General features: G+C 62.0%; 2 protein-coding genes and 2 long non-coding RNA genes across 22 annotated transcripts; 1 reads left to right on the forward strand and 3 right to left on the reverse strand.

Moving 5' to 3' along the window:
• Positions 1 to 660: 660 nt before the first annotated feature.
• DERL3 (derlin 3) lies at positions 661 to 4204 on the reverse strand. 4 transcript variants are annotated; one of them, XM_020907351.2, is made up of 8 exons: positions 3952 to 4150; positions 3310 to 3527; positions 3104 to 3166; positions 2939 to 3012; positions 2728 to 2821; positions 2138 to 2333; positions 1649 to 1739; positions 661 to 1530 (listed from the first exon to the last, which is right to left on the reverse strand). In XM_020907351.2, the coding sequence occupies exons 1-8, from the start codon at positions 4145 to 4147 to the stop codon at positions 1449 to 1451; spliced, it is 1014 nt and encodes a 337-aa protein (XP_020763010.2). In that variant the 5' UTR covers positions 4148 to 4150; the 3' UTR covers positions 661 to 1448. The 4 variants fall into 4 exon arrangements, with proteins under 4 accessions (XP_020763010.2, XP_020763009.2, XP_070331756.1 ...); XM_020907350.2 differs by having other exon boundaries at positions 3104 to 3169; positions 3952 to 4146; XM_070475654.1 differs by lacking the exon at positions 661 to 1530 and having other exon boundaries at positions 1645 to 1739; positions 3104 to 3169; positions 3952 to 4155.
• A 2285-nt stretch (positions 4205 to 6489) lies between these two features.
• Positions 6490 to 8869, reverse strand: LOC139037845 (uncharacterized). Its single transcript, XR_011490777.1, has 2 exons — positions 6736 to 8869; positions 6490 to 6530 (listed from the first exon to the last, which is right to left on the reverse strand). It is a non-coding gene; the product is annotated as an uncharacterized lncRNA (long non-coding RNA).
• On the forward strand, positions 8870 to 26086 carry SLC2A11 (solute carrier family 2 member 11). Of its 16 annotated transcripts, none has more exons than XM_070475635.1 (13): positions 8878 to 10795; positions 11013 to 11636; positions 15045 to 15143; positions 16696 to 16856; positions 19795 to 19919; positions 21418 to 21547; positions 22018 to 22166; positions 23461 to 23648; positions 23762 to 23872; positions 24360 to 24461; positions 24533 to 24611; positions 24838 to 24965; positions 25286 to 26086. In XM_070475635.1, the coding sequence occupies exons 2-13, from the start codon at positions 11409 to 11411 to the stop codon at positions 25595 to 25597; spliced, it is 1812 nt and encodes a 603-aa protein (XP_070331736.1). In that variant the 5' UTR covers positions 8878 to 10795; positions 11013 to 11408; the 3' UTR covers positions 25598 to 26086. The 16 variants fall into 16 exon arrangements, with proteins under 16 accessions (XP_070331748.1, XP_070331750.1, XP_070331743.1 ...); XM_070475641.1 differs by having other exon boundaries at positions 11013 to 11075; XM_070475642.1 differs by having other exon boundaries at positions 8873 to 11636; positions 25281 to 25528.
• LOC139037846 (uncharacterized) lies at positions 14109 to 23573 on the reverse strand. The gene is made up of 2 exons (XR_011490778.1): positions 23490 to 23573; positions 14109 to 23258 (listed from the first exon to the last, which is right to left on the reverse strand). It is a non-coding gene; the product is annotated as an uncharacterized lncRNA (long non-coding RNA).
• Positions 26087 to 26534: the final 448 nt, after the last annotated feature.

Here is a 26534-nt window from a genome sequence, read left to right on the forward strand (position 1 = left end):
TGGAGTCCCGGGCTGGTGGGAGGTGGCGCCTGTCAGTCCCGGCCCGCCCCCAGCCAGGAGCATGGGCTTCTTGCCCAGGGTGGCACCTGGGGGCTTCCTCCTGGGACCAGGCCCGGCAGGTGACCCAGGCCCAGTTGCATGAAGCCCGTGAGCCCAGGCCCTGCACCTTCTGCTGCTGGCAGGGCTGAGGGTCAGGACTGCTCTGCTCCCGCCAACGGCGGGGGCCTCACACCAGGGGGGCAGAGCTCTAAGGGTTTCCGGTTACCGGGTGGGCTGAGATGGGCCTTGCCTCTGGGCTCGGGGGCCTTGCGAGCATATCCTAGGAACTCGTACTCCAGCCACTGCCCTCCATCCAGGGCAAGGGGACAGTGGGGTTTCCCCTGAAGGCCCTGAACAAAGAAGATGGGTCCAAGCCCAGCTGGCCTCGCGGACAGTGGGCTCCACCACGAGCGGGGGGGCAGGGGGGGGATGTTCTGGCCACAGCAGGAGGTGGCCTGAGCCAGAGAACCAGTGGGGGATGATGCTGCCTGCCTCCCTTGCTGGCCAGGCGCCACCTGCCTGGCAGAGGCCCGGGAGGGGCCTTCACCTGCCAGCCGCCCGCCAACCCATCGCGGAGCCCACGGCTGGGCCAGAGGTTTCACAGCAACATTAAGGTCAGACTCCATAGCAAGTACTTTTATCATGTGTGAACGTGACAGCCGGCGGTGGCTGGTGCTGCTTCGGACCCAGGAATAAACCACCGTGTGGACTGGTCCTCTGATGCCCATGAGCCAGGGGCCAGGTGAGGCTCCCGTGGGCCTCCGCTGCAGATGGCAGGGGCGTAGCTCCCCAGAGGCCTCTGCCTCAGCCACTGGACTCTGCAAACGTGACACTTGAGGCTTCAGGGTCACAGAAAGGGCCTGGCCCTCTTCTGCACCTGGCCCATCCTTCAGCGGCCTGGCTGGGAAATGAGGTAGAGGTCCCCTTGGGGGTTGCTAGTTTGGGACAGGAGGGCCCTAAGGAGGTGTCAATGGAGGGCTCCCACGACCCAGCATCCCGGCCCCGGCCCCGCCCCCGAGATTGACACCGCTGCCCCCCCCCCATCACTGGAAGCTGAATTAAGGCAGACAGTGTGAGGATGAGAACCTCACAGAGGGCAGGGCTGCCCTCTGAGCTCAGAGCTGTGCTGGTCACTGGGCAGGTTCTGGACCCTCTCTGGGCCTCCGGCCGTGCCACCTGTGCTGGGTCGGAGAGCAGGTCAGGCTTGGCCCTGGCTCTCGGCCAGCAGCACCTGCCCCGCATGGAGAGGCTGGCCGCAGCAGGAGAGCCAGTGCTGTGGGCAACAGGCTGCAGGTCACTTGTTTATTCAGGGCAGGAGCCCTAGGCCCGGGCCCAGCCTCCAGGACAGGGAGCTGAGTTGCAGGCCAGGGTTGGGGTGGGGGTGGACCCGGCCCTGGGTGAGGTCATCCTCACTGCTGCAGGGGTCCTGGCTGCTCCTCGGGGAGGGGCCGGTAATTGGGGTCCTCCTCTGGGGCATCCAGTAGCAGCTTCCTGTGGGGAGGGGCCCATGCTGAGCTGCAGCCAGTAGGGTACCCCCAACGGGGTGGAGAGCCATCTGGGGAGGGGGGTGGGGAAGGCTCACAGGAAGCCCCCTGTGACCCCCACTCACAGGAAGCTGGGGGTCAGCAGCAGCCTCTTGCCTCCAGGCTGGTTGGGGAAGACGTCCTCCAGGAAGTAGTAAACGTGGCCCACTGCGATCCCTGTGGGAGAGCTGCCAATGCCGAGGCCACCCTCCACAGCTCTGAAGCCCCCAGAGCATGGGTGTCCGATACCCTGTACGGCCGACCGGCCCAGCGTGGGGCCAGGCTTGGCCCAGAAGCGGGCAGAACCTGGGAGGAGGTCAGCCCTGAGGACACCAGGGGAACTGGAGCCGTGAAGCAGGCACCCTAAGCCACCCATCCCCACCGGGTCAGGCCCCATACAAGCGTCAGCGAATCGGTCAGGCTCGAAGAAGTAAAACTGATAGGCTGGCTTGTTGGAGGGGCTGGAAGGATGGGGGCGCCAGGAGGGAGTAAGAGGGGGTGGGGGACAGGGAGAGGACCAGGGCTCTGGCCCAGCACACCCAGCTTGGGGCAGGCTCCCTGAACAGCAGACTCACCCAGTAAGTCCACCAGGATGGAGTTGCCCAGCAGCATTGAGAAGCCCATGAGCGCCCAGGGCAGGAAGGGCGCCTGGAAAGTGAGGAGGCCGAAGAAGTTGACCCTCACCCCAGGGCTGCGGCGGCTCCACACGTACACCAGCATGGCCGTGAGGGCCTGGCCCAGGAAGAAGAGGCTACCCAGGAGCCCCAGCAGCTGGGCCAGAGTCAAGGTCTCATGGCCTGCCCAGGGCCCCTCTGACTACCTAAACCCCTGGAACCCTCAAGCTGGCTGGTTTCACTTCCCAATCTAAGGCCAAACCATGGCCTCCAGGGGCCCCCTGATCCGCCCCACCTCTCCACCTCACCCCAGCTCCTGAGCCCAGGCCTAGATCCTCCTGGCTACCTGCATTCAGGACTCAGCCCCTGGGCACACTGCCCTGTGGTATTTTGGGTGTAGCCCTGGAGTTTGACGGGGGCACCTGGAGCTGAGCACGTGATGCACGCTCAGCTCCGGGGCACAACTCTTTCCCTCTGCAGCCAGCGCTCAAGCAGGGCCCCAGGGCCGACAAGGGCCCGGACCCACAGGTCCCCGAGCCCGGGAAGGATACAGTCATCAGGAGGCCCCCGAAGAGAAACATGAAGACGAAGTCGGCCGTGCGGCCGCGGAAGGAACCCTCCTCCAGCATGCGGCAGTAGCGGAACCTGCGGCTTTGGTATAGGAAGCGTGCCACTTGGAGGGGCTCAGCTTCCCCGGGCCCGCTGCCTCCCTCCCAGTATCCACCCTGCCCCCGCTCCCGCCTCCACCACGGCGCAGGATACACGAAGAGCATGTTGAAGAAGAAGCTGAATCCCAGGGGCCCGAAGAAGAGGAAGCTGGTGATGAGCCTCCAGACCTGCGTGGGGTGCGGCGGGGTGGGGGGCGGTCAGGCCAACGCTGGGCGGGAGGGGTTGGGCCAGCAGGTGCAAGGGGCGGGGCGGCCTCACCTGGAACTTCCGGAACACGAGGTGCGGGTTGAAGTAGAGCTGGAAGGGACTGAGGAGTTCCAGCTGCTGCGGAACCGGGGGAATCTTAGAAACTGCCCCCCGACCCACGCACCCCGGGGGAGCTGGGGGGAGGTCCATTCGTAACCTTGGCAACCCCCGGAGGCGGTAACCACGGCAGCGCTCCCCAAACCGCCCTTCCGGCTCACCACGGCGGCAGTGGTGAGGATGCAGGCCGCGGTGTAGGTCCGCGTCACCGCCGGCACCTGCAGGAACTCGGTCGCCAGCCCCTGCCACGCCATGGACGCTTCCCAGGCACTCTTGGTCCCGCTGCCGAGCTCTCTTAACCCGCCTCCAAGCCCCGCCCAACCGCCTTCAGCCAATCCGCATCTGCGGTGGAGCGCGCCGGCGGCTGGAGGGCGGGGCCCTGGGGAAGATAGCCAATAGGAAGAGAGAGCGGAGGGTCGGAGGCGGGACGGGGGCGTGGGTGGGGCGTGACTCGGGGGCCAATGAGCAGGCCCCACGCTGGAGCACGTGGCGCGTGTTGTGGTGCCCGCGGCGGCGGCGCGGGAGAAGGTGTGGCCAATGAGGAACTGAGGCCTTAGGCCCACCCTGCGAGCGAGGCTATGAGCACTTGTTAGACGGGTCCGCCCGCCCCGAGAGACGGAGGGGTGCGGCCTCGCAGCCTCCCGCCCGGCCCCCCACCCCGATCCCGCCGCCTCCCCCCGCCCCGGCCCCCCACCGCAGGTCCCGCGGCTTCCTGGCCTCCACCCACGCAGCGTCGGTGGGGTATGGGCGGGGCATGGGCGGGGCGGAGCCCGGAGTTGGACCGCCCTGCTCAGCCAACCCACCTGGGCTGGCTGGTGTCACAGGCTGTCCTCTCTGAGAAGCAGAGCAGCAAAGGAGACCTCGGCGGCTGCGTGTCCAAATCTCCCTGCAAGCCCATACCCCGCTGAAACTGCCTGTTCCTTTGGGAAGCCCCAACGAGGGCCGCCAGAGGAGGGGCAGACTGGGGACGTTGAACACAGCCCATAGTTTACTGAGCATGGACTGTGTGCCAGACACTATTCTGGATGCTTGGAGACCCGGTGGCCGACAAAAAATGCTGTCTCTCCTAGTGTAGCTCGCGGGGGGGGGGGGGGGGGGGGGTAGGGTGGTGTCCGGGCTTATGCTAACTGAGAACTAGTGTTTGCAGGACAGCGCACTGATGGACGTGATGGGTAGCAGGCCCCCTGCCAGATGGGATGATCTGGGAAGGCTGTGTGAAGAAGCGATGCTTGATTGTCACTTTAAAAAGATGCCTGTGGCTGCTGTGAGGAGAGCAGACGGCCAGAGGGATCTGGGGGCAGGCGGAGGATGCCAGGGATGCTGGTGGCTTGGGCAGGGCCAAATCTGGAGGACCAGGAGGGCCAGGATGTGGGTTTTGCCAGCAGACTAGACGGAGCTGTGAGACAGGAGTCAAGGGTGACTTCAGGGACTGAGCTATAGAGGAGATGGAAGGCAGTGAACTTTTCCTGAGCTGGAGAACGCTTGGGGGAAGGGCAGGAAGATGGAACATCCTGTTCTGGCCTCACTGAGTCTGGGGGATCTATGTGACATCCGCATGGAAAAATCCAAGTGGCAGAGAGGCCAGGCAGGCGGCTCAAGTGTGGGTACCAGTCTTCAGTAGACCAGTGGACTTTGTAGCCTTGGGCCCGCATGAGATGCCCGAGGCTCAAGGCCAGGCCCGGCCAGCTCGATCTTCATGAGTTAGAGAGAGAATGTGGACAAGCAGGGAGGCTGCGGCAGAGCCGGGACAGGGCTGCAGGGCCGAGCGGCAGGAGGCCCTGGGACACGTGGCCTGAGAAGGCTCTGAGACGCGCAGCCGCGCCGAGGGCCCTGGGTAACAGTGGCCACGAGGGAGAGGAAGTGCCCGCTTACCAAACGGGAGCTCAAGCTCCGTCTCTAGTGTGACAGGTGAGGGAAGCCCTGGGCGGGGCCCTGAGTCCCCAAGCAGCCAAGACGGTTGTCTCCAGTGGATCATGGCAGGGCTAAGAGGAGTTCCTGGGGAGTGCTCTTGGTAGTCCACTTGGGAAGGGGGGCAGGGAGGAAGAGGCCTGGATGAAGGGGGGTGCATTTGGTTCAGGCCTGAGGAGAGGTTGGTCTGATACAGCAGGAGTTGGATCAAGGTGTTGAGAGCCTGGGTGGTGGGAGCAGGCTGAAAAATCCCTCCCTCAGGCAGCCTCCGTTTTGCAGCTGAGCAGACCTACGTCAGGCTGGAGGTGAACCCGGAGGAGCAGAGCCCACCCAGCTGGAGGTGCGGCTGCAGGCCAGGGATCCAGGGCCTCAGACACCCCGGCAGGTGCCTGCCAGGCTTCAAGGAGCCGGGAGAGGGGTCGGGTTTCCTGTGTGTGGGGGGAAGGGGAGGGAGGCATTCCAGCCTGCAGGCCCTCTGCTGGGGTCAGGTCGGGGGTAATGGAGGGGCCGTCATGGGATAGAGGGTCTGTCTCTCCCCTTCGACGGGGTCGATCAGGCAGGAGCCTGGTTTGGGGCTGAGGAGGCACACTCCTGGGAGCCCCAGATGGGGGGCAGGACATGCCAGGGAAGCACAGATTCTACTGCAGATCTTCCGTCCTGCCCGGAGGGTCCTCTCCCGGAGAGCCTGGGGAGTCCCCAGGTGGGGACTCAGGCCCAGTAGGAGGCAGAGCAGGGCCTGGGGCGCGCCATCACCATGAGTCCGGGCTTTCCCGTCCAGCGTCAGGCCCAGGACTGGCCGCTCTGGAGGCACCAGGTCCGTGGCTCCCACCCCTGGCACCTCCAGACAGTTCATTACAGAAAGACGCCCCAGGCTCCACACGTTCCCGGGAGCCAGACTGCCCCAGGAAGGTGGTGCGCTGGGTGCTGACAGCTTTTACTGCGTCTGTCTGTCCTGAGCAACAGGGCCGCCTCCTCTCTCCTGGGCTGAGGACTGTGGCAGGAGGGGCCTGTGGTCCCTTGCTGGCCTGGGGCCCCTGCCTGCTGCAGAGTAAGGACAGCGGGGTGTCCAGGTCTGGAGACCCCCAGAGGACCCCTTCCTCCCCTGTCCTACAGGCGGGACAGCACCCTCTGCCTGCCCACGGAGCCCACCTTCCTCTCAGGGCTCTCACATCAGGAGAGACAACCCCAAAACCTGGGGTCATCCCTGCCCGCTCCCCCCCACACAGGGAACCCTCCAGCCCTCCCCCCACCCCTAAGTCAGCTTTTCTTTCCTGGGACAGCCCAGATCTGACTCCGTTCACTCACTTCCTTCCCTACCAGCCTCAGTGTTCTGTTAAGAGAGAGAGAGGGAGGGCGCTGGAAATGCCCCCCACTCCAGGAAGCCTCCCTGAAGAGATCAGAGCTCACCTACCTTCTGTTAGGGCCTCGTGCACTCAATTTTTAAATGTTATTTTATTCCGAAGGCAGCACAGGCCTGAAGCAGAAACACGGTGAGTGCTGAGGGCGCAGTGTCTTCCTGTGGATGACATGGGGCGCCCTCACAAGGCCTTCCCCCCACCCCCACTGCTGTGGGTGGGCCTCACCTCAGCTCCAGCCCGCGCCCCCAGGAGCAGCTGCGTCCCCGGTGGCCCTTCCTGTCTGGGTCATGGGATATTTTTAGCATTGATTCCGGAACTCACTCGGCAGCAGCTGCTCGTGGCCAGAGGGTAAGAAGGACACACAGTCCAGGTGAGCTGCATCAGGCCTGCCCAGCAGATGGGGCGACTGGGGTCTGGCCTTCTGAGCCTGGTAGTAGAATCGACCTTCCAGGAATTTGAGGGTCTCCAAGTGGGCTGGGGAAGGCAGGGGGGCCATCAAGATGGAGGAGGAGGATAGACAGCTCGTGCAAAGGTCCTGGGGCAGCTGGAGGAACAGAGGCGGGGGAGGGGGGGAGCGGGGCTGCACGTGCTGAGAGGCTGGCCCACCGGGCACTGCAGGCTGTGGTCTCCGTTCCGCGGGCAGTGAGGACCCTCAGTGAGGTGGGGTCAGATGGCAGCTGGCTCTCTGAAGGAAGCCGGGGGTCAGAGGAGAAGATGGCCACAGCCTGCAGTGCCAGGCGCTAGACAGAGACAGTGGAAGGGTCCAGGAGGCAGGAGGCACAGACCTCAGTAAGCGCCTGGCCCGGTGAGGGAGCTGAGACGGGGAGGGCCAGGTCCAGTTCAAAGACTAAGCTGCCCTGCCGCCTCTGGGCTCCTGTCATGGAATCCTGACAAGCGGCTCTGCACCCAGCCTGCTCCCTGGCTGAGCAGTGGGGCCTGGGGCTCCCCGCCCGGCCCTTGGTTGGCTGGACGAAGCAGTCTCTCCCAGCTGCCGGGCCAGCCTGACCCTCAGTGCACAGCTGTCACAACCCTTGACAACTGCCCCTCGTTCCCGCTCGCCACCGTGGCCACCGCCCGATCGGCAGAGCCGCCTCCAGCTGGCACCCAGACCGGCTGGCGGGGCCTCCCCCTCCTCCGCCTGGGCTATTTTCGGGCTCAGTGTGGCTGCGGGGCCGTGTTTTGGAAGATTATCTGCTTGGCCAAGTCGGCCAAGTGGCAGGGCTGGGGATGCAAGTTCATGGAGACACGTGTGTCCCTGCGTGGGTCTGCCCTCCCTGCCCCCGCCCGCTGGGCTGCACGTGGGATCCGGTCCACTTGAAACCTAAGGCCATGCTGTCCCATAGCCTTCCTTAGCCATTGCCGGCTGGCCAGGTCATCAGGCAGTTCCGGCCTGTGGTCTGGCAGTGACCTGGAAGGCCAGGGCCACCACTCTGGGAGCCTTCGCCCAGAACCAGTGACTCAGCGCTCAGAGAGGCCCGGGGCACCACACCTCCTTCCTGGCTTGTCCCCCCCCCCCCGCCCCGACAGCCCTGCTCCCACACCCGGGAGAGGGAGCCCCAGGTGGGTGCGTGGGCAGGAACCCTGTGCCCTCAGGGCCCTGGAAACACCATCCCAAGCCCTGCTGCCAGTTTACTCAAGACTTTCTCCCAGCCTCGCCCGCCCTCCGCTTGTGTGAGGTATCGGGGCCTCTTTAAAAAAAAAAAAAATGCAAAATTACAGATCTAAGATTAGGTACGAAAGTACCTCGTTTGCTTAGAATACGGATAAACAAAACAAGCGACAAGTTCGTTAAAGGTAATAAATAGCACTTCATATCAAAGCCGGACAAAATCCCCTCCCTGGTCAGAAGCAGGGGCTGGTGAGAGAGGAGCCCAGTTAACCAGGCCCCAGGGGAAACAGGCTAGGGTGTGGGGAAGGCCTGGGGAAGCGGGGGGATGGGCCCAGGAAGGGGTAGGCTCCCTGTTCAGCTCTGTCCCAGACCTGTCCAGGTGGCCTGGCCACAGGGGACTGGTTGCTTTGGTGTTCTCCCCTCTCCCCCGCTCCATGGGCCCTGCTGGGAGGGGGCCTCCCCCAGCAAGGAATGCGGGTGTCAGCCCTCCAGACGCTGGTCTAACCGCCATCCCCACCGCCCCCCACCACCCTTTGCCTCCAGATGTGGGCACAGCTGTATTTTTAGAACAGCCAGCCACGAGGACATTCTTTCCTTCTGATTAAGACGGCTTTAAGACTCTGGTCAGCAATCACAATCGGCTCCACTGCTCAGTCTTCAAGTGTCAAAGGGTGGCCAGGAGGGGCTGCTCACCCGGTGGTTGCTTGAGGTTTTTCTTTCTTTCTGTCTTCTGAATTGTTAAGTTGGAAACGTGACCCAGAACTGGAGTGGATGCCAGTTCGTTAGGAGGAGGGGGAGGGGGGAGGGGGGCAGGTGAGGGGAGGAGAGGGCGAGGAGGGCAGAGCTGGGTCTTGGGGTAGAGCCTGCAGGGGCTGCCCCCAGGCTGTGCCCTCCACACTTGGCCAGGTCCACAGGTGGGCCAGGCGTGTCTGGAGATAAAGGGGGGGGGGTACCTGCCCTCAGGATGCTGGGTGCAGGCAGTCAGTAGACACATGTGGGGCCTGAGGACACAGCACCTGTGCAGGGGGCAGGTCAGTTATTATGATGTCCCCATTTCACAGGTGAGCAGACAGAGGCTGGGAGACAGGAAGTAAGTGCTGGGATTGCAGGGGCTCCATTGGGATCCACCACAACCAGGCCCGTCACCGGCGTGCTGAGCTTGGCGGTGGCTCACTCCCCACCTTGGCAGCCTGGTGGCCAAGGTCAGCTGGCCTCTGAGCTCCGCCCAGTGCCCCCTATGGAGGCTGCTGGAGTGGAGTAAAGATACCAGCCCAAGTGGGAAGGCTACAAGGAGGAGGGGACTTCAAGCAGCCTGGAACGGCTCTTGAGCCCTTTCTGGAAAGCACCGCTGACCAAGAAGGACACTGAGGTCAGAGAAGGGGCAGTTAGGTCAAATCCATTCGGCCCATCGGTGATCAGGAGTGGTAGGGACCCAGCTACCACTCCACCCGAAGATGGGCGTCCCGCTGACAGGCTGAAGGGCAGATCAGGGCTTCTGGGGTCCAGCCTGGGCCCTGGCTCCAGGCCTTAGGCCTCTACGGAGACTCCTGTCCCATGACCTCACAGATCAGAGAGGGAAGGCAGGCAGCGAGGCAGAGGCAGGGTGGGCTGGGGAGCAGACATTCCAAGCCCCCTCCAAGGCCCTGGCTCACCGGCGAGGCGCAGGCTAGGTGAGCAGGACAGAGGAAGTGAAATCACCCGGGGCTCACGGAACCGGGGATGCCCAGACTCAGCCAGGAGCCACGGGGTCAGCTCCCACTGGAGGGCCCGGCACCTGGCGGGGCGCCGGCTCAAGCCTCTTTGTCTACGCCACGGAGCCCCAGAAGGTCCCGCCGTGCCGACGCTGGCAGCATGGGCTTTGTCGGCCCCTCGCGGCGGGAGAGGGTCTCTGCGGCGTGGGTGGGTCTCTGGGAGCTCGCGCCCGGGGGCAGTCTGGACGGGTCACCCGCGAGTCTGGAGGCCACATCTCTGGGGACGTCTCCGAGCCCGGGTAGTGATGGAGACCTCATCTGGGGAAACGGGCTTGGATCGACCAGGCGGCCCTGCCGCTTCTGCGGGGCTAGAAGTAGCCAGTGGCTTTTTGGGGCAAGGACCTGGTGGAGCCCTCCAGCCGGCTTTGCGGTATTGATGGCCTGCGGTGCGAGCCGTTGCTGCTCCCGCCTCCCGCTGAATGCTGGGCGCGGGCCTCCCCGGCCTCCGCCCTCCCCGCCGCTCTGGTTCTGTTTCCCAGTCTGCAGAATAAGAGGCTCTGGCGTGTAGAAGCGAGCGTGCCTGGCTCCCAGGGCTGGGAAGGGGCGCCACCACCCACGCTGGCCGCGGGCGTGGAGGTCCTGAGCACGGTGGCCATGGGCAGGCCGCCCCTCCTCCCCTGCTGCCTTCTCCGCCTTCCCACCCGGGAAACCGACAGTGGGTGGGAATCCACGCGGGAAGGCCCGCGGGGGAGGCGGCTGTCCACGCTCCCCCAACTTGGGCGTGGTTTGGCCGCCCCATCCCGCAGGGTCTGCTGCACCGCACTTGAGATCTGACAGCCCAGCCCGGACTTCCAGCACATCTGGCGGGGGCGCCAGATGGGGTACAGGATGCGGGCGCCCCCTTGTGGAGTCTCAGGGACTCCTCCGTAAGGGAGGCTGAAGCCACCCCGTGTGGGGCGTTGAGAGGATTCGTCATCAGCAGCGCGGCCACCAGCACTCACACCCTTGGGTTTCACATGCTGAAGGTTAAACTCACCGTTAATGCTTGCCGAAGAGAAACCTCAAGGTTCCTTGCTCAAGGGTAATAATTAGTGTCTGGGGAGCCCACACACTGAGGGGGTGGGGGAGCTGACTCCAGCGAGGTGTCCAGGTGGCATCTGGCGGTGGGGGGTAGGGAGTCGGAGCGAGTGCTATTACAGCAGTGGATCGTCTCAAGAGATGCAGAAAGGCGAGCACTTAGCAATTGCTAATATTTTATCTTGTGTATTTTTCCTTAAAAATGCATGACGCTTCACAAGTTCAGAGCAACGCAAATGAAACCCAAGCAGGAGCAAGAGAACTGCTGCATCATCCCTTGCGGAGTATGTCCCCTCACATCTTCGCTCAGATGACCTCCTGGGGTGGCTTTCCGGTCTATGTCTCCATGACCACAAATAGCCTATTTGGCAGGTCTGGTTTAGGTTTGACCTTAATCGACCTCCTGGATCCAAGCAGGACCTGGGAAGCCCTAAGAAATGAAAGATTAATCCGGCCCAGCGGACCCGGTAGTTGCTCACCTGACAAAGTCCGCTGGACTGGACTCATCTTGTTTCCGGGGCCAGAGCGGCTTCGCACACAATGCATGCCTGGGCTGCAACCCGAGACCCGCTCTCCCATCCGGGTTCCTAGTCCGCGGCTCTGCCGGAGACGGACAGATGAGAGCGCTCCGGAGACTGGTGGGTCGGCCTTTCGTCCCTCCGAATCCTGCCCCTCCTCCGTGGAAAGGGCACGGGGACACCTGGGCTGGAGGAGCGTGGGGATGTCCGCCTAGAATCAAGGGCTCGGCCTCAGAGTGCCCTGGGACGGAGACCTCCCGGGGACGGGGCCCTCCCAGGGACAGGGGTCTCCCGGAACCTGGCAGAGGGCGGGGGCGCCAGATGGAGGTGAGAGGCGGCCCCGAAGAGGGGCCGGAAGGGGCCGCGGCGGAGGTCCACAGAAGGGCGCGGCAGGGACCGGCAGAGAGTCGGTCCGGAGGCCGCAGCGGGGCAGGGCTCGGCGAACCAGGGCTGGGATTTCGGGCGAGTCCCGAGCGCGCTGATCAGAGCCGCCAGCCAAGACTTGCGCGGGTGGGGGGGGGGGGGTGCGGGCGGCGGAGGCAGGCTGTTTGTTGGGCAAGAAGTCCCCGGATCGGAGCTCCCTTCCGGTCTGCAGAGGTGGGCCCGGGCTGGCCCTCGGAGCTGCAGAAACCGGGGGATGGAGGATGCGCGCGAGCCGTCTCATCCCGGATACCGCCTCGGACCCTGGAGACCCGCTAGCGGGCCCCCCACCCCTCACGCCCTATGCGCCTGCGCGCGCGTTAAGGTGCGCCTTGCCTCCAGCCTTCGCAAACGCCCACGGCACAAGCGCCTCGCCATCCCCTCGGGTCCGCTTCGGCCGAAACTCTGGCTGGGGCGCAGGGTGCTGGACCTGTCCCCCACCAGCATCCCTTAGGTTCTCGTGCGAGCCGGACAGCGCCCCTAGACGCGGGAGCCCCTGGCCACTGCACCCGCTCCTCGTCCGGTCCGGGGCCTGTCTCCCACCTTCATCTACTCCACGCTCCCCCTGAACTCCGTCTCCAGTCACCTCCTGCTTCACCCAGGGAGCCAGGCATCCGGAAGAGCACGTTCACACGGACCACAACCCCACCACGGGGGGTTTCCCCACCAGGGGAGCTCCTTCAGACGCCTGCACGGCGCCTCCCCTCGTCTCCTTGGTCCTCGTGTGGGACCACGTGCGGGACGCCCCCCACCCCCCGCCCCCGACTGCGGGCGTCTTCCCTGACCACGCCCCAGACCCCGCCCCCTCCCCTTCCCCTTCTCTCTGTGTGTGTGTGTGTCTGCACCAGCTCAATGCAGTTCAGTTCAGTCGCTCAGACGCGTCTTTGCGACCCCGTGAATCTCAGCACGCCAGGCCTCCCTGTCCGTCACCAACTCCCGGAGCTTACTCAAACTCATGCCCCAGCTAACACCCTACATATTTTCCTTGTTCATTTATTACTGCCTGTCATTCCCCCGCTGGAAGGAAGGTTCCATCAGATCCCGGATTTCGTCTCTTTGGTTCACTGCTGTATCCTCGGCACCTAGAGCCGTGGATTCATTGCCCAGAGTGGGGAGGCAAGCCATCTTTACTCACTGAATGACTCCTCCCCACCATAGTTAATGTTTGAAGGCTGTCCACGGCCAGTCGCCCCAGGCCTAGGCCGTCTCCATGCACAGTCTCAGGGAATTCAGTAATTTATGCTGCCTTGGAGACCCGCCAGCCTCCTCCCTGCCCAAGGGCCGAGTTCTCACTGGGGGACTTGCTGTGTCCTGCGGATCTGCGCCCCCAGTGGGCCTCTCACCGGCAGGCGGCCCAGCAGGGAGCTTCTGCCTGACTCCAGTGAGACTGGACTCCTGGGTTCCCACCCTGCTTGGGAGGAAGTCACTTAGCCTGGCGGCCAGCCAGGGTGCCCGGTACAAACCTGCCCGCAGACTGATGGCAACATCTTTGGCAGGGTCCTGCCCTGGGAACCCTTTCCCCCGCCTCCCCACCTCAGCCCAGTTTCTCACCATCCAGTGAAAGCAGGTCTGTTTCCACCCCTCCATCCCCACCCGGCCCCCATATCTGCCCCCCAGCTCAGTTCCTGGCTGGGTCAGGCACTGGGTATTCATCGGATGAATGAGTAAGTAGCCTCAGGTTCTGGAAATTTTTCACAAAGTCCTGAGCCAAACATCCTTCTGCTATGAAACTTGCATTTAAGTATTAAAAAAAGTAATAAATATGACACAGTACTTTATACCTGGGGGACAATTTTCCAGAACAAGAAAGGTAGTATAGAGTTACTGGGAAAAGATCAACAATCCAATTTTTGTATAGTTAACTACTTTGTGAGTGTCTCGTGAAATATCTGAGGGAAGCAGGTCACTGCTCTTTGCGAGTGGAGAAGCTTCAGTGTGTACTGAGCTTTCAAAAGATTTAATGAGTGAGTGTGTGTATGTGTGTGTGTGTGTGCATGCTAACTTGCTTCAGTTGTATCTGACTCTGTGCAACCCCATGGACTCTGGCTCACCAGGCCCCTCTGTCCATGGGACTCTCCAGGCCGGAATACTGGAGTGGGTTGCCATGCCCTCCTCCAGGGCATCTTCCTGACCCAGGGATCAAACCCAGGTCTTCTGCATCTCCTGCAGTACGTGTGGATTCTTTCCCGCTGTGCCACCAGGGAAGCCACTTACTGAGCATACTATTTTGTAATAAAAATGGCAAGACGGGGACTTCCCTGATGGTCCAGTGGTTAAGACCTCACTTCCCAATGCAGGAGGTGCTGGTTTGATCCCTGGTCCTGGGAGCTGAGATCCCACATACCTCTCAGCCAAAAAAAACCAAAACGTAAAACAGAAGCAATATTGTAATAAATGTAATAATACTTTGAAGAAATGACCCACATCAAAAAAATCTTTAAGTGGGGGGGTGGGAGGGAGACTCAAGAGGGAGAGGATATATTTATACTTAGAGCTGATTCGTGAAGCCAACACAACATTGTAAGGTAATTATTCTCCAATTAAAAATAAATTTTAAAAAGTGTGGAAAAAAATCTTAAAAAAATATATATGTAAGAGGCAAACCCTAAATAGATGGTGAATCCCTAGGAAAACTTAGCAACCTAACAACGGGGCACCAGGGGGCTGGGCCTCCTGGGGGTGCCTTGGGGAGCCCCCGCCTGTCTAGGGATGCTGCTCTAGGACGGGACGCTGCCCTCCTGTTGTACCAGGTGTGTGCGCCCGGCTGCCCCCCAGCCTGGAGGCCGCCATCAGCATCAGCAGGGCTGCGGCTGCTCTCGGCGGCTCAAGGTGCCTCCCAGGTCCCCACACGTGTAGGTCCACGTGGCCCCTTCTCTTAACAGAGGGGGGCACCCAGCCCGTCTGTGGAGACGGCTGCCCTGAGCGCAGCTTACCTGGTCTGCCAGAGGCAGAGCTTCACTCCCCTGGGGCCCCAGCTCAGGGTGTGGTCCCCGGAGCCACAGCAGGCACGCCCGGGGGGCAGCTGGGCAAGGAGCTGGGGGCCGGGAATGGCTGTCCATCTCAGGAAAATGCGGTCAGGGCCAAGGGGCGGCGGGATCCCGGGCTCAGAGCAGAAGGTGAGGGGGGGGCCTCTGCCCCCTGCCCCAGGCTGTGACCCAGGCACTTCCTCTCTGCCTCCGTTTTCTTCATCTGCAAAGTGGGGGCGTCACCACCGCCAGCTTCAGACAGGTCGCCATATGGGACTGGTGGGCTCCAGCCCCGCGGGACGGGGGTGGAGGCTGCCGTGAGTCACTGGGTCCTCTCCTCTCTCCCCAGGTCCAGGGCAGGGTCCTGCTCCTGACCATCTGTGCAGCTGGCATTGGTGGAACTTTCCAGTTTGGCTACAACCTCTCCATTATCAATGCCCCGACCTTGGTACGTACCCTGCATGCCCACTGTTACCATCCCAGTGTCAACAGCGGCCCACATCGCATCTACAGGCCGCCATCCGCTTGGTGGAGCTTCCTCCCACACCTCCACCTCCACTGGGCTGTTCCCCAGGCCTTGCGAGTTCAAATCCATCTCTGCCCTCTCTCCTGAAACTCACACATGCTCCTATGTCTCTGATGTCAGCAGACGACTGCTCCCGTCCCCCCAGTGGCAGGGGTCCACCCTGAGTCTGCCCTCTCTCCTGGAAAAGCACCAAGTCCTTCCTGACTGTCTCTGGCTTCCAGCCATTTCTCCTTGGGTCTCTGCCATGATCCCAGTTCAGACCCATCTTTCCTGCCTGGATGGCTTGCCCAGCCTCCCCACTGGCCTCCCCGCCCTCAGTCTCTCCCCTGTAGGTACTGTCAAGTCTGATCAAACCACTGCCCTGCTCAGAAACCTGTGACTCCCAGTGCCTGTAGGCATTCCTTGGGGGTTCAGATGATAAAGAATCTGTCTGCGCTACGGGAGACCCAGGTTCAATCCCTGAGTCAGGAAGATCTCCCGGAGAGGGGAATGTCAACACACTCCAGTCTTCTTAGTTGGAGAATTCCATGGACACAGGAGCCTGGTGGGCTATGGTCCACGTGGTCGCAAAGAGTCAGACATGACTGAGAAACTAATAAACACACACACACACACACATCTACCTGAAGCCCAAGGCCTCCTGGGGTCCGAACCTGTCCACCTGTCTCCCACCTTGATTCTTCCAACTCCGTGCCCAGAGCAGTTAAACACAGACCCCCCAGTGGGCCAAGCCCTCCCCGCCCCTCCTGCAGAAGCCCCTCAAGAGCCACCCATATGCCATCACCTGCCTGGAGCCTTCCTTCAGCAAGCTCCCACCTGGGCTCAGCCTCCTGCTGGCCCCTGCTCGGGGTCCCATCGTCTCTGAGTCCCTAGCAAGCTCGCTGGGCCTGTGCCCATGCTCAGCAAGTGCCCGTGGAAAGGCGGCATCTCTCAGCCCAGTGATAGAAGCCGCCTCTGACCCACCTGACTGAGAAGGTCACGTGTCCCGTCACATAGCTGGGGCTGCAGGAAAAACAGGTCCCAGGACGGAACTGGGGCCCTCCTGTCCCTTCAGGGTTAGGGTTCGGGTGCAAGAGAACAACTGTCAGCAGACTCACTTCCTGTCCAGGGATGGAGCCCGGGGAACAAACGCCCCTCTGGCCTCCTCTGATACCCTGCTGATGCTCACCGACGGCCAAGTTGATCAGAAAGCTGGGGAGCCCACTGATGTGGCCCAGGTGGGGCTGGGGGAGAGACGGGGCTGATCCTGGGCTCGGAGGGACGACATAGACACAGGCCAGCTGTGAGCTCCAGAACACACTATGACCAAAACGGCACAGCGCCCCGCACTCAGGGGAGTTCTGTCCCCCCCACAGCGGGCAGGGTGGCTGGGGAGGCTGCCTGCCCTGTGGAGGCGGGGCCTGGGGGAGAAGGCCTGTTGTGGGGAGCCCCCACCCCAGGGTGGGGGGTTTCTGACCGGCATCTGTGTCCACAGCACATTCAGCAATTCACCAATGAGACGTGGCAGATGCGAACCGGCCAGCCGCTGCCCGACCACCTGGTCCTGCTCGTGTGGTCCCTCATCGTGTCCCTGTATCCCCTCGGGGGCCTCCTGGGAGCGCTGCTCGCTGGGCCCCTGGCCGTCACGCTGGGAAGGTGAGTGCTTCCCATGGACCCCCGAGGGCCTCTCGACGAGGGGCACCCCAGCCCACGGGCTGAGGGGTGGGGGCAGGACACCCAGCAGGCCCTGGCCCCGGTCAGCTCTGCACCGGCCGCTGGCTCTGCCTGCCACGTCACCGAGAACCCCACATTCCCCGGGGACGTGGTGGAGGGAAGAGACCGCGCCGGGAGGGAGGAAGCACCCACGGCTGACAGCACAACACAGCGCAGCCCAGCACCCGCTCAGCCAGGCCTCCCCGTCCATCACCAGTCCCGGAGCCCGCTCAAACTCACGTCCATCCAGTCGGTGATGCCATCCAGCCATCTCACCCTCTGTCGTCCCCTTCTCCTCCCGCCTTCAGTCTTTCCCAGCATCAGGGTCTTTTCCAATGAGTCAGCTCTTCGCATCAGGTGGCCAAAGTATTGGAGTTTCAGCTTCAGCATCAGTCCTTCCCATGTATATTCAGGACTGATTGCCTTTAGGATGGACTGGCTGGATCTCCTTGCAGTCCAAGGGACTCTCAATAGTCTTCTCCAATACCACAGTTCAAAAGCGTCAATTCTGTGCTCAGCTTTCTTCATGGTCCAGCTCTCACGTCCATACATGACTGCTGGAAAGACCGTGGCTTTGACTAGACGTGACCGTGAACAGGTGCTTTCTCCCCGAGGCCCCCCTTTGTATCCACCTGAGGCAGTTCTTGGGTCGCAAGCCGGAGACAGACTCTGACTGAGGAATGGAAAGCTGTGAGAGCGCGGAGCGCCCTGAGGCAGCTCACCGGACGAAGGAGGTGCTTGGAAGCCGGCCTGGGGCGGGCCTGGGGCAGCGGGCCGAGGCCTGCAGCCTGGGCTCTCCTGGGGGGTCGGGAAGGTCACCTTGAGCACATCAGCTCCGGGCACACTGCGACTCCAGCATCTGCACTCGGCCTCAGAGTGCTGGGCCGAGTCAGCGGGAGAGACGGCAGGCCGGACTCCCACCATGCCCCCTTGGCTGGCCGCCCAGCACGCGTCAGCACCGTTCTCCTGGATCTTCGGCTCCCCTCGTGTGCCCCCTTCACGGTACCCAGTCCCGCCCTGAGCCCGCCCAGGGCACTGCCTCGCCACAGCCACCAGCGCCGACACAACCAAGCTGACCTGCCCGCACACGGGGTTTCCATGAGGCGGTCAGTCTGCGGTTCACCTCTCCATATCCTGCCGTCTACACGCCGATGGTGAACTTAACTGCCCTCAGGACTTCTCACGGGGAGAGAGCAGAAGAAAGAGTACAGCCAGACCGAGGGGAAGAAGCTAGCGGGTGAACCTAGCTCGGAGCACAGGACCCCCGAGCCTTGGGAACACAGGGTGTGGGGTCTGCTCCGGGGTCTTGGAGCCGCTCACGCTGCTGCCCGCCTCGCCGACGTCCATGCTCCAGTCTCCCAGACGGTATCGGCTCAGTACTTGCACGGGCTGCCGCTCTTTGCCCACCGGGGCGACCCCAGTCTTTGCGCCGGAGTGGGTGCGGCAGTCCTGCTGGCGTGGGTCCTTTAGCAGGCTCCACCCTCTGAGGTCAGCTCCTGCACGAGGCCCCTGAGATGACGCCGGGCGCCGTGCGCTCTCGCCTGGCATCACTGAGGTAACCTCCGCTGTCAGAGGCGGGGGTGCACAGGACGTCGTGTTCGGGTGTTTGACAGAAGTGTCACCTGCAAGTGACAGAAAGCCGGGACTCAGTTGGCTAAAACGGCAGCCAGACACCCCAGTCTGATGTTTCTCCTCTACCAAGGCATAGCGACCAGTCAGGAGTTATTTCAGGTTAAGAAGATAATAATTCACTGAAGTTGTGGCTTTGCTTAAAAGTCCGAAGTCTTGCATTCTGATTCTCTGGAGGCACTTTGAGCACTACAGTCTCCCCAGTCTAGAGGGTCAAAGGGCAGAGCATCTGGCAGTTGGTCTGGACCGAATAGAAAACACTCCCCTCACAGGACCCGGGTTTGCAGATCACCCAGATGATGACACTCACCGTGGGACAAGCTGCCTCCAAACTGGAAAGAAGCCATCTGAGATTTTTCCATCCTTTTTTTTTTTTTTTTTTTAAATTACAAGCCGCCTCTGGCCCATTTCCCCATCAGGACCTGAGCTGCAGGATCTCCTGTGAGCTCTCCTGGTGACCTCAGGATGGCGCCTCCGAGCGCAGTGTCAGGAGCCTAGAGCCAACATCTCGTGTGGGAGGAGCCACCGACGGACCCAGTGCCCCCTCCCCAGTTTCCCAGTCTGTCCCGCTGAGCCAGCTGGGCAGGGGCATCCAGGTGTCCTGGTGACTGTAATGAATGGAGGACATAGGAGGTTACTTGGCTTCTCCTCCTTTCCTTTGGTCTGAGGGTTTCATTTGGTCTGAAAAATAAGATATTAGGCACTTGGCTTTTCAACGGACTTTGAGGAGAGTGGTGCTCAGTCTGTAGGGATAAACCCATAAAATATGACTTCTGTCCGTTCAAGCTCTGGTAGAGGCAGAAAGGACAGTAATCTGGGGGTATACCGGGGATAGGGGGCTTCCCCGGTGGCTCAGATGGTGAAGAATCTGCCTGCAGTGCAGAAGACCAGGATTCGGTCCCTAGGTCGGGAAGATCCCCTGGAGGAGGGCATGGCAACCCACTCCAGTATTCTGGCCTGAAGAACCCCATGGACAGAGGAGCCTGGTGGGCTACAGTCCACGGGGTCGCAGAGTAGGACGTGACTGAAGCGACTTAGCATGCACCCACTGGGGCTGAGGGTGGGGTATCCCATGGGCGACCCCAGCTGCAGCGGCCAGTATCACTTCTGTGCAGGCAGCTCACACTCCACACACACACACACACAGGGGCGTGATCAGGGCTGGCCGCGTCTGCAGGGAAGGTCCTGGGGGTGGGGGGGTCATCCTTGGCCCTGAACCTGAGCCGGCCTCGCCTGGTTCTGCTTCCCCAAGGAAGAAGTCCCTGCTGGTGAACAACATCTTCGTGCTGGCCGCCGCGGGCCTGTTTGGCTTCAGCCGCAGAGCAGGCTCCTTCGAGATGATCATGCTGGGAAGACTGCTCGTGGGCATCAGCGCAGGTACGGGGTGGGCGTGGGGCCCTTTCCTTCCCGTTGCCCCTTATTCCTTTCATTCACTGATTTCTTTTCCAGGCGTGCTCACCGTTGGTTTTTTTTTTTTCAGAATGATTTAGTCATGATTTATCTTAAAAGGCTCATATAACTAGACACTTAAAGTGGATCTAGAGAAAATGGAAACGCTCTACAGGGCTGGGAGGACAAACATCCCGAGAAGGCTAAGTCGCGAGCTTCCTGGTGGTCAAAGTGTAGAGGCATGTAGGAGGAGATCTCTGGTCATCCCTACAGAAGCCGAGGAGCCTGCCAGGGACCTCAGGCTCCTGCAGGGGTTGGGGGTGGAGCAGAATTTTGAGCGTGTCCACCTGGGCTTTTAGGGGCGCCACCATCAGTTCCCTTGACGGCCTACTGTCTATACAGCCGGGTTCCAATGTCTTTATTAGGTGTCTATTCCTGTGACACAAAGCGCTCCACAATTCAATGGCTTAAAGCCAGCAATGCTGATTCACTCACGGTTCCTATGGGTGAGGAACCAGAGTGTCTTAGCCGGGGGGTCCTGGCTAGGGGCCGCTCGGGAGGCTGTAATGTGCCAGGTGGGGCTGTGGTCAGCTGAGGTTTGGCCGTGGCTGGTGGGCCTGCTGCTGAGATGCTGTCGCCCTTGTGTGCTGTCTCCGGGGGCCGTGCTCCCCAGCCTGCGCGGGTCTCCCAGCAGGGCTGCGGAGTGTCCGCACAGCGTGGCGGCTGGCTTCCTGCAGGGGAGGTGATGGGCGGCAGAGAGCCTGTGTGTGTGTGTGCATGCGTGTGTGTGTGTGTGTGCGCGCGTGCGCGTGCCTGCGAGGAGCGAGGCCCAGGGAGGCTTACGGCCTGATCTCAGGAGTCACACACCGTCAGCTTCGCCACGAAGCAGGTCAGTAACAGTCGCCCACGCTCAGGGATGGAGGGGCCAGGTCAGACGGTGCCTTTGTGCCCCGAGTCCCTGGCACCCCTACCTCAGTGTACCTCTGAGAATGTCTGGCCATCAGCGCAACCCCGTTCCCCTCAGCTCCCCCTGCTCAGAGGCGGGACCTTGTGGAGGACCTGTTTCCTGATCCGAGCTCAGGGAGGGGCTGCAGGAGCACTGCAGCCGTGTGCCTGGGCAGATGAAGGTGCCCCGGCACTGCCAGCTGCTGCCCTCTGGGGTGCGCAGGGGGGGCGCCCCACAGGTTGCCAGGTGCCTCTCTGGGGCAGGTGGGAGGGGGACAGCCTGCAGCTGATGGGCGCCGGCTCCCTCCCGCCCCTCCCACTCCCCAAGAGTGACCAGGGCTTCTCTCCCAGGACTCCTGGGGCAGGACTGGAGTCCTGCCTGCCTGACGGCGGGGTTTGGGGGGGCAGGGAAGCCCCCCAGAGCACTCAGGCTGAGGGAGCAGCCCTGGGGGCCCGTGGATGGGAACCTGGGGTGCCGACGGGGTGGGGGTCAGGGGTGGGGGAGCCCGTCCTGTGGCTGACCATCGCCCTGCATGGCCAGGTGTAAGCATGAACGTCCAGCCCATGTACCTTGGGGAGAGCGCCCCCAAGGAGCTCCGAGGGGCTGTCGCCATGACCTCCGCCATCTTCACCGCCCTGGGGCTCGTGATGGGTCAGGTGGTCGGACTCAGGTACACGCCCCCCCCACGCACGCTGAATGGTGAGAGGGCAGCCTGAACTTCCCCCCACTGCCAAGTAGATTCAGACGTGGCTTCCTTGGATGAAGGCGTTGAAAGCCGTCCATGGGCTTCTGGCCAGCGGGGTGTCCGTCAGCCTCTTCCAGCCCCGAAGGACCAGGCAGCAGGGACAAGTCTGGACAGAGGACAGGGGGCAGGCTTGGGCTTTGAACGGGAGCGTGTACTGTTTGTCTCAGAAAAGAGAGGCGAGGGCAGAACCTGCTGCCCTGGGGAGAGCCCTGGAGAGAGGAGTCGCCAGGGATAAGGGGAGGCCACGGCCCTGCCCTGCCGTGCATCCCTAGCTGGGTGTGCGACCCAGAGCTGGCTAGGAGGAGGCACAGGGGAACGCAGACGCTGCCCTTGGGGGCGGGAGGGAACAGGGCTCTGGCCAGGCGGCGCTGGCCCAGCCTCTCCTTTCTCCCCAGGGAGCTCCTGGGTGGTCCGCAGGCCTGGCCCCTGCTGCTGGCCAGCTGCCTGGTGCCCGGGGCGCTCCAGCTGGCCTCCCTGCCCCTGCTCCCCGAAAGCCCACGCTACCTGCTCATTGACTGTGGAGACCCCGCAGCCTGTCAGGCAGGTGAGCCTCTGGCCTGGGTCCCCGGACCACCCTTGACCATGGGGCACATGTGGTCAGGGCACGCGGGTCCCTTTCTCATGTGGGAAAAGCCGTTGCTCTCTCTGCGCCCTCGTTTCAGGCTCCATCCGTCCCTTCCATGCTTCCAGGGGCTGTCCTGAGTGGCAGGGCAGCAGGAGGCAGACCCAGCCCCTGCCATCCAAGAAGCCCCATGGGGGTGTGAAGAAAGAGCCACAGGCAAGATGATGAAACCCCAAGCAAGGGCTCAAGGGCCCAATGCCAGCTAGGCTGGTGGTCTCACCTGCTAGCCAAGGCCACAGTAAGGATGCCCAAGGAACAATCCCCAAACCTCCGGCTTAAAACAGCAATCCTTTACGGTGGCCTCCTCTTGTTGGGCTGGGCTACATGACCCTGCTGATTTCAGCCGGGCTGGCCCAGGGTGCCAGGGTCAGCGGGGGCTAGCCAGTCCAGCCTGCTTTTGCTGGAGGTTTTGCTCATCTTGGTCACACTCGAGGGTCAGCGGGGCATCGGCTGATCTATGACGGTCCTAGATGGGCTAATCCTGCGGGCCAGAGCAAGTCACAGGGCAGAGCCAAGGGGCAGCATGCACACGCCCACTTAGTGGGTTCAGTTCAGTTCAGTCGCTCAGTCGTGTCCAACTCTTTGCGACCCCATGAATCGCAGCATGCCAGGCCTCCCTGGCCATCACAACTCCTGGAGATTACTCAAATTCATGTCCATCGAGTCAGAGATGCCATCCAGCCATCTCATCCTCTGTCGTCCTGTTCTCCTCCTGCCCCCAATCCCTCCCAACATCAGGGTCTTTTCCAATGAGTCAACTCTTCGCATGAGGTGGCCAAAGTTTTGGAGTTTCAACTTCAGCATCAGTCCCTCCAATGAGCAGCTGCCAAATCCTGCAACCCCAGGGGTGGCGTGGGCATGGGGACCCCCGGAGAGCCGGGGCGGTAGTGGCGACCTGCCACAACTGCCCGGTGTGAGGCACCCGCAGACCTCCGGAGTTCTTAAAGCCTTTCTGGTCCATGGGGCTGTGAAGTGACCTGGCTGGGAAGGTCACCCCAGCCAGAACCCGGGGCCCTGGGAGGGAGATAGGAGCTGGGTGTGGGGAGCTCACTATGGGGGCCACCGAGAGGCTAGGGACTCAGCCCAGTGCCCTCTGCCCCTGCTCCTCCTCCTCCCCCCGCCCCTCCCCCTTCCCTCCCCCTCCCCTCCCCCTCCCCTCCATCCCCTCCCCTCCCCCTATCCTCCCCCTTTCCCATCCTCCCCTTCCCCTCCCCAGCGCTGCAGCGGCTGCGGGGCCCCGCGGACCTGGCCGGGGAGCTGGCGGAGCTGGAGCAGGAGCGCGCCGTCTGCCGGGGCGGGCGCGCGCGACGCCCATGGGAGCTGTTCCGGGAGCGCGCGCTGCGGCGGCAGGTGGCCAGCCTGGTGGTTCTGGGCGGAGCTATGGAGCTGTGCGGGAACGACGCGGTGAGCCGGCCGCGCGGGCCCGGGGAGTGAGGGCGGGCGGGGAAGGCGGGCAGCTGGGGCAGCTGCGGCCGGGCGTGGCGGGAGCCAGCGCGCAGCGGCCGCTCTCCCCGCAGATGTACGCCTACGCTTTGGCCGTGTTCAGCCAGGCGGGGATCTCGCAGGACAAGATCCAGTACGTGGCCATCGGGACCGGGGGCTGCGAGCTGCTGGCGACGCTGCTCAGCGTGAGTCTGCTGGGGGCTGACCCCCAGCGCCTAGCCCTGCGGCAGACCCTCGGGATGCTCACCTTGGGGATGCCGCCCCGCGGGGTGTTCACCTTGGGGTGCAGACCGTCGGGGTGCTCACGTTCGGGGTGCAGATTGTCGGGCTGCACACCCTCGGGGTGCTAATGCTCCAGGCACCACAGGTCTCCAAGCTAAGGCACTTCCACTTCAGGTCACTTTGTTAAAACGCAGGGAGTGAGCGAGCACTTATTGAGCACCTACTGTTTTCCGGTGTTCACACCACCATTTTGAGATGGAGAAACTGAATGGGGGTTGAGTGACCGAGGCCCTCTGCGAAATTATTAATGTCCTAATCCACGAAGTGCTAAACCGCGCCCACCCTCCTCCCCAGCTTCTGCCTGATGCCCCTGCCCACTGCGGCCCGTGGCCTAGGGGACCTTGCCCTGGGCTGCAGCGGTGAGTCAGCCAGGGCTCCTTCCCTTCGCAGTGCCTGGTGATTGAGAGGGCAGGCCGGCGGGTGCTGCTGACGGGGGGCTACGGCCTAATGACCTGCTGGGGGAGCGTCTTCACGGTGGCCCTGTGCCTTCAGGTAGCTGGGCCCTTTGGGCGGGAGGGGGGGGCTGGGCCCCCCCACTTTCCCTTCACCCCTCCCCCTGCCAGCAGGGCTCCTTCTCCTGGATGCCCTACCTGGCCATGGCCTGCGTCTTTGCCTCCATCCTCAGCTTTGGCATTGGCCCTGGTGAGTTGGGGCCCTGGGGCCTCCCTCCTCTGGGCCTGGCTGAAGGACCAGGGGTGTCTGGGTGAAGGATGGGTGGGCATGCCTAACCCTAATCCTCACCCCCCCCACACTCCCTGTGGCTGGAGGAGGGCTGGGGGGGCCCACTTTCTTGTCCAGGGGCAAGGTGGGGGGAGGCAGGCCAGGGAGCCCTGACTGGCAGCCCCCACGTCCCCACTCCCCCTTCCAGCCGGGGTGACCGGGATCCTGGCCACGGAGCTGTTTGACCAGATGGCCCGGCCTGCTGCCTACATGGTCTGCGGGGCGCTCATGTGGACCATGCTGTTCCTGGTGGGGCTGGCGTTCCCCTTCATCATGGTAGGCCTGCCTGCCCCTGCCCCCCCGGGGGGCCTGCCTTTGTTTTGTCCCTGTCTGCGTGAGAACCGCCCCCCCAGGGAGGCTCCATCCATCCGGGGAGTGTGAGCCTGAAGGGAATGGGGTCACCTTAGCCAAGAGGGTGGAGGCCCTCGCCGGGGCCTGTGCTGGAGCCTCCCGTGCGGCGGGGGCTCCAGGGGCCACAGCAGGCCTGGGGTCTCTTTCAACCCCCAGGAGGGCTTGTCCCACTTCATCTATGTGCCTTTCCTCTGTGTCTGCATCTGCGCGGCCGTGTACTCGGGCCTCTTCCTCCCTGAGACCAGAGGCAAGAGCTTCGTGGAGATCTCGGAGGAGCTGCAGAGACTCAACTTCCCAGGGAGGGGCCGAGGCCTGGCGTGGGCTGGCCCCGAGGTCGTCAGGTCCACGGAGCTGTAGCCCGGTGGCGCGGTGGGTGCCAGCCCCAGGCCCGCCCCCTCCTGTGGGGCCCCTGGGTGTGCAGGCCTGGTGCTCAGCCTCAGAGGGATGGTTTCGGGGGCCTCTTGGCGCCCCTGTCTGGAGGCCGTTGGCAGGAAACCAACAAAAACATAGACTCAGAGAAACACAGCGGAAGAAAATACAGCTTGGGAAGCCTTTGAGAGGGGCATGGTCACAAAAGGATTTTCTGAGGAATTGATTTTTTTTTAAATCAACTTCATTGAGGTGTAATTTACATACAATAAAGTGCATTCACAGTAAGTGCACATTTGATGAGTTTTGACAGGTGTGCACACCTGTGAACCACCACCTTGACCAAGGGAGACCATTCACATCATCCCTCCTGCCTCTGTGTGATCAGTATCTCCCCCACCCCCTGCAACCTCGGACCTGCCTTCTGTCACTGGAGGTCAGATTTCTTTTCCAGACAATTTGACAAAATTCCACACTGTGTGTATGTGTCTATGTCTTGTCTTGCTCCAGATAAAGTCTTTGAAATTCATGCATATTGTTGCATGTATTAGCACATATCCCTTTGTATGGCTGAGTAGTATTTCAGTGTATGGATGTACCATAATTTAGTAACCCATTTGGACTGTTTTTAATTGTTGACCACGATGAATAAACCTGCTGTGAACATTTCTGCACAAGTTGTGTAGATGTGTGCCTTCATTTCTTTTGGGTTAGTGAATTGCTGAGTATAATAATGAATGCATGTTTACCTGTAGAAGAAACTTTTCCAGAGTGATTATACTGTTTTACATTCCCACTAGCCATCCACAAGACTTCTAGAACCTCCAAGTCCTCCTCAGCACTTGGCATCATCAGTCTCTTCAATCCAGCCATCCTACTGAGTGTAGTGGCACCTCGTGGCGTAATTGTGGGATTTCCTTGATGGGTAATGATGCTGAGCATCTGTTTACATACTAACACAAATGGCACGCCATGCACAGATCTCCTTTGGTGAAGAATCTGTTCAAATCTTTTGCCCATTATTTTAAAAAAAATTTTTGTGAGCAGTTTTAATTTGACAGCAAAATGGAGAGGAAACTACAGAGATTTCCCGTGTGCCCTGGGCCCCATACATGCACAGCCTCT

This window comes from Odocoileus virginianus, chromosome 12, assembly GCF_023699985.2.
Source record: "Odocoileus virginianus isolate 20LAN1187 ecotype Illinois chromosome 12, Ovbor_1.2, whole genome shotgun sequence".
NCBI lineage: Eukaryota > Metazoa > Chordata > Mammalia > Artiodactyla > Cervidae > Odocoileus > Odocoileus virginianus.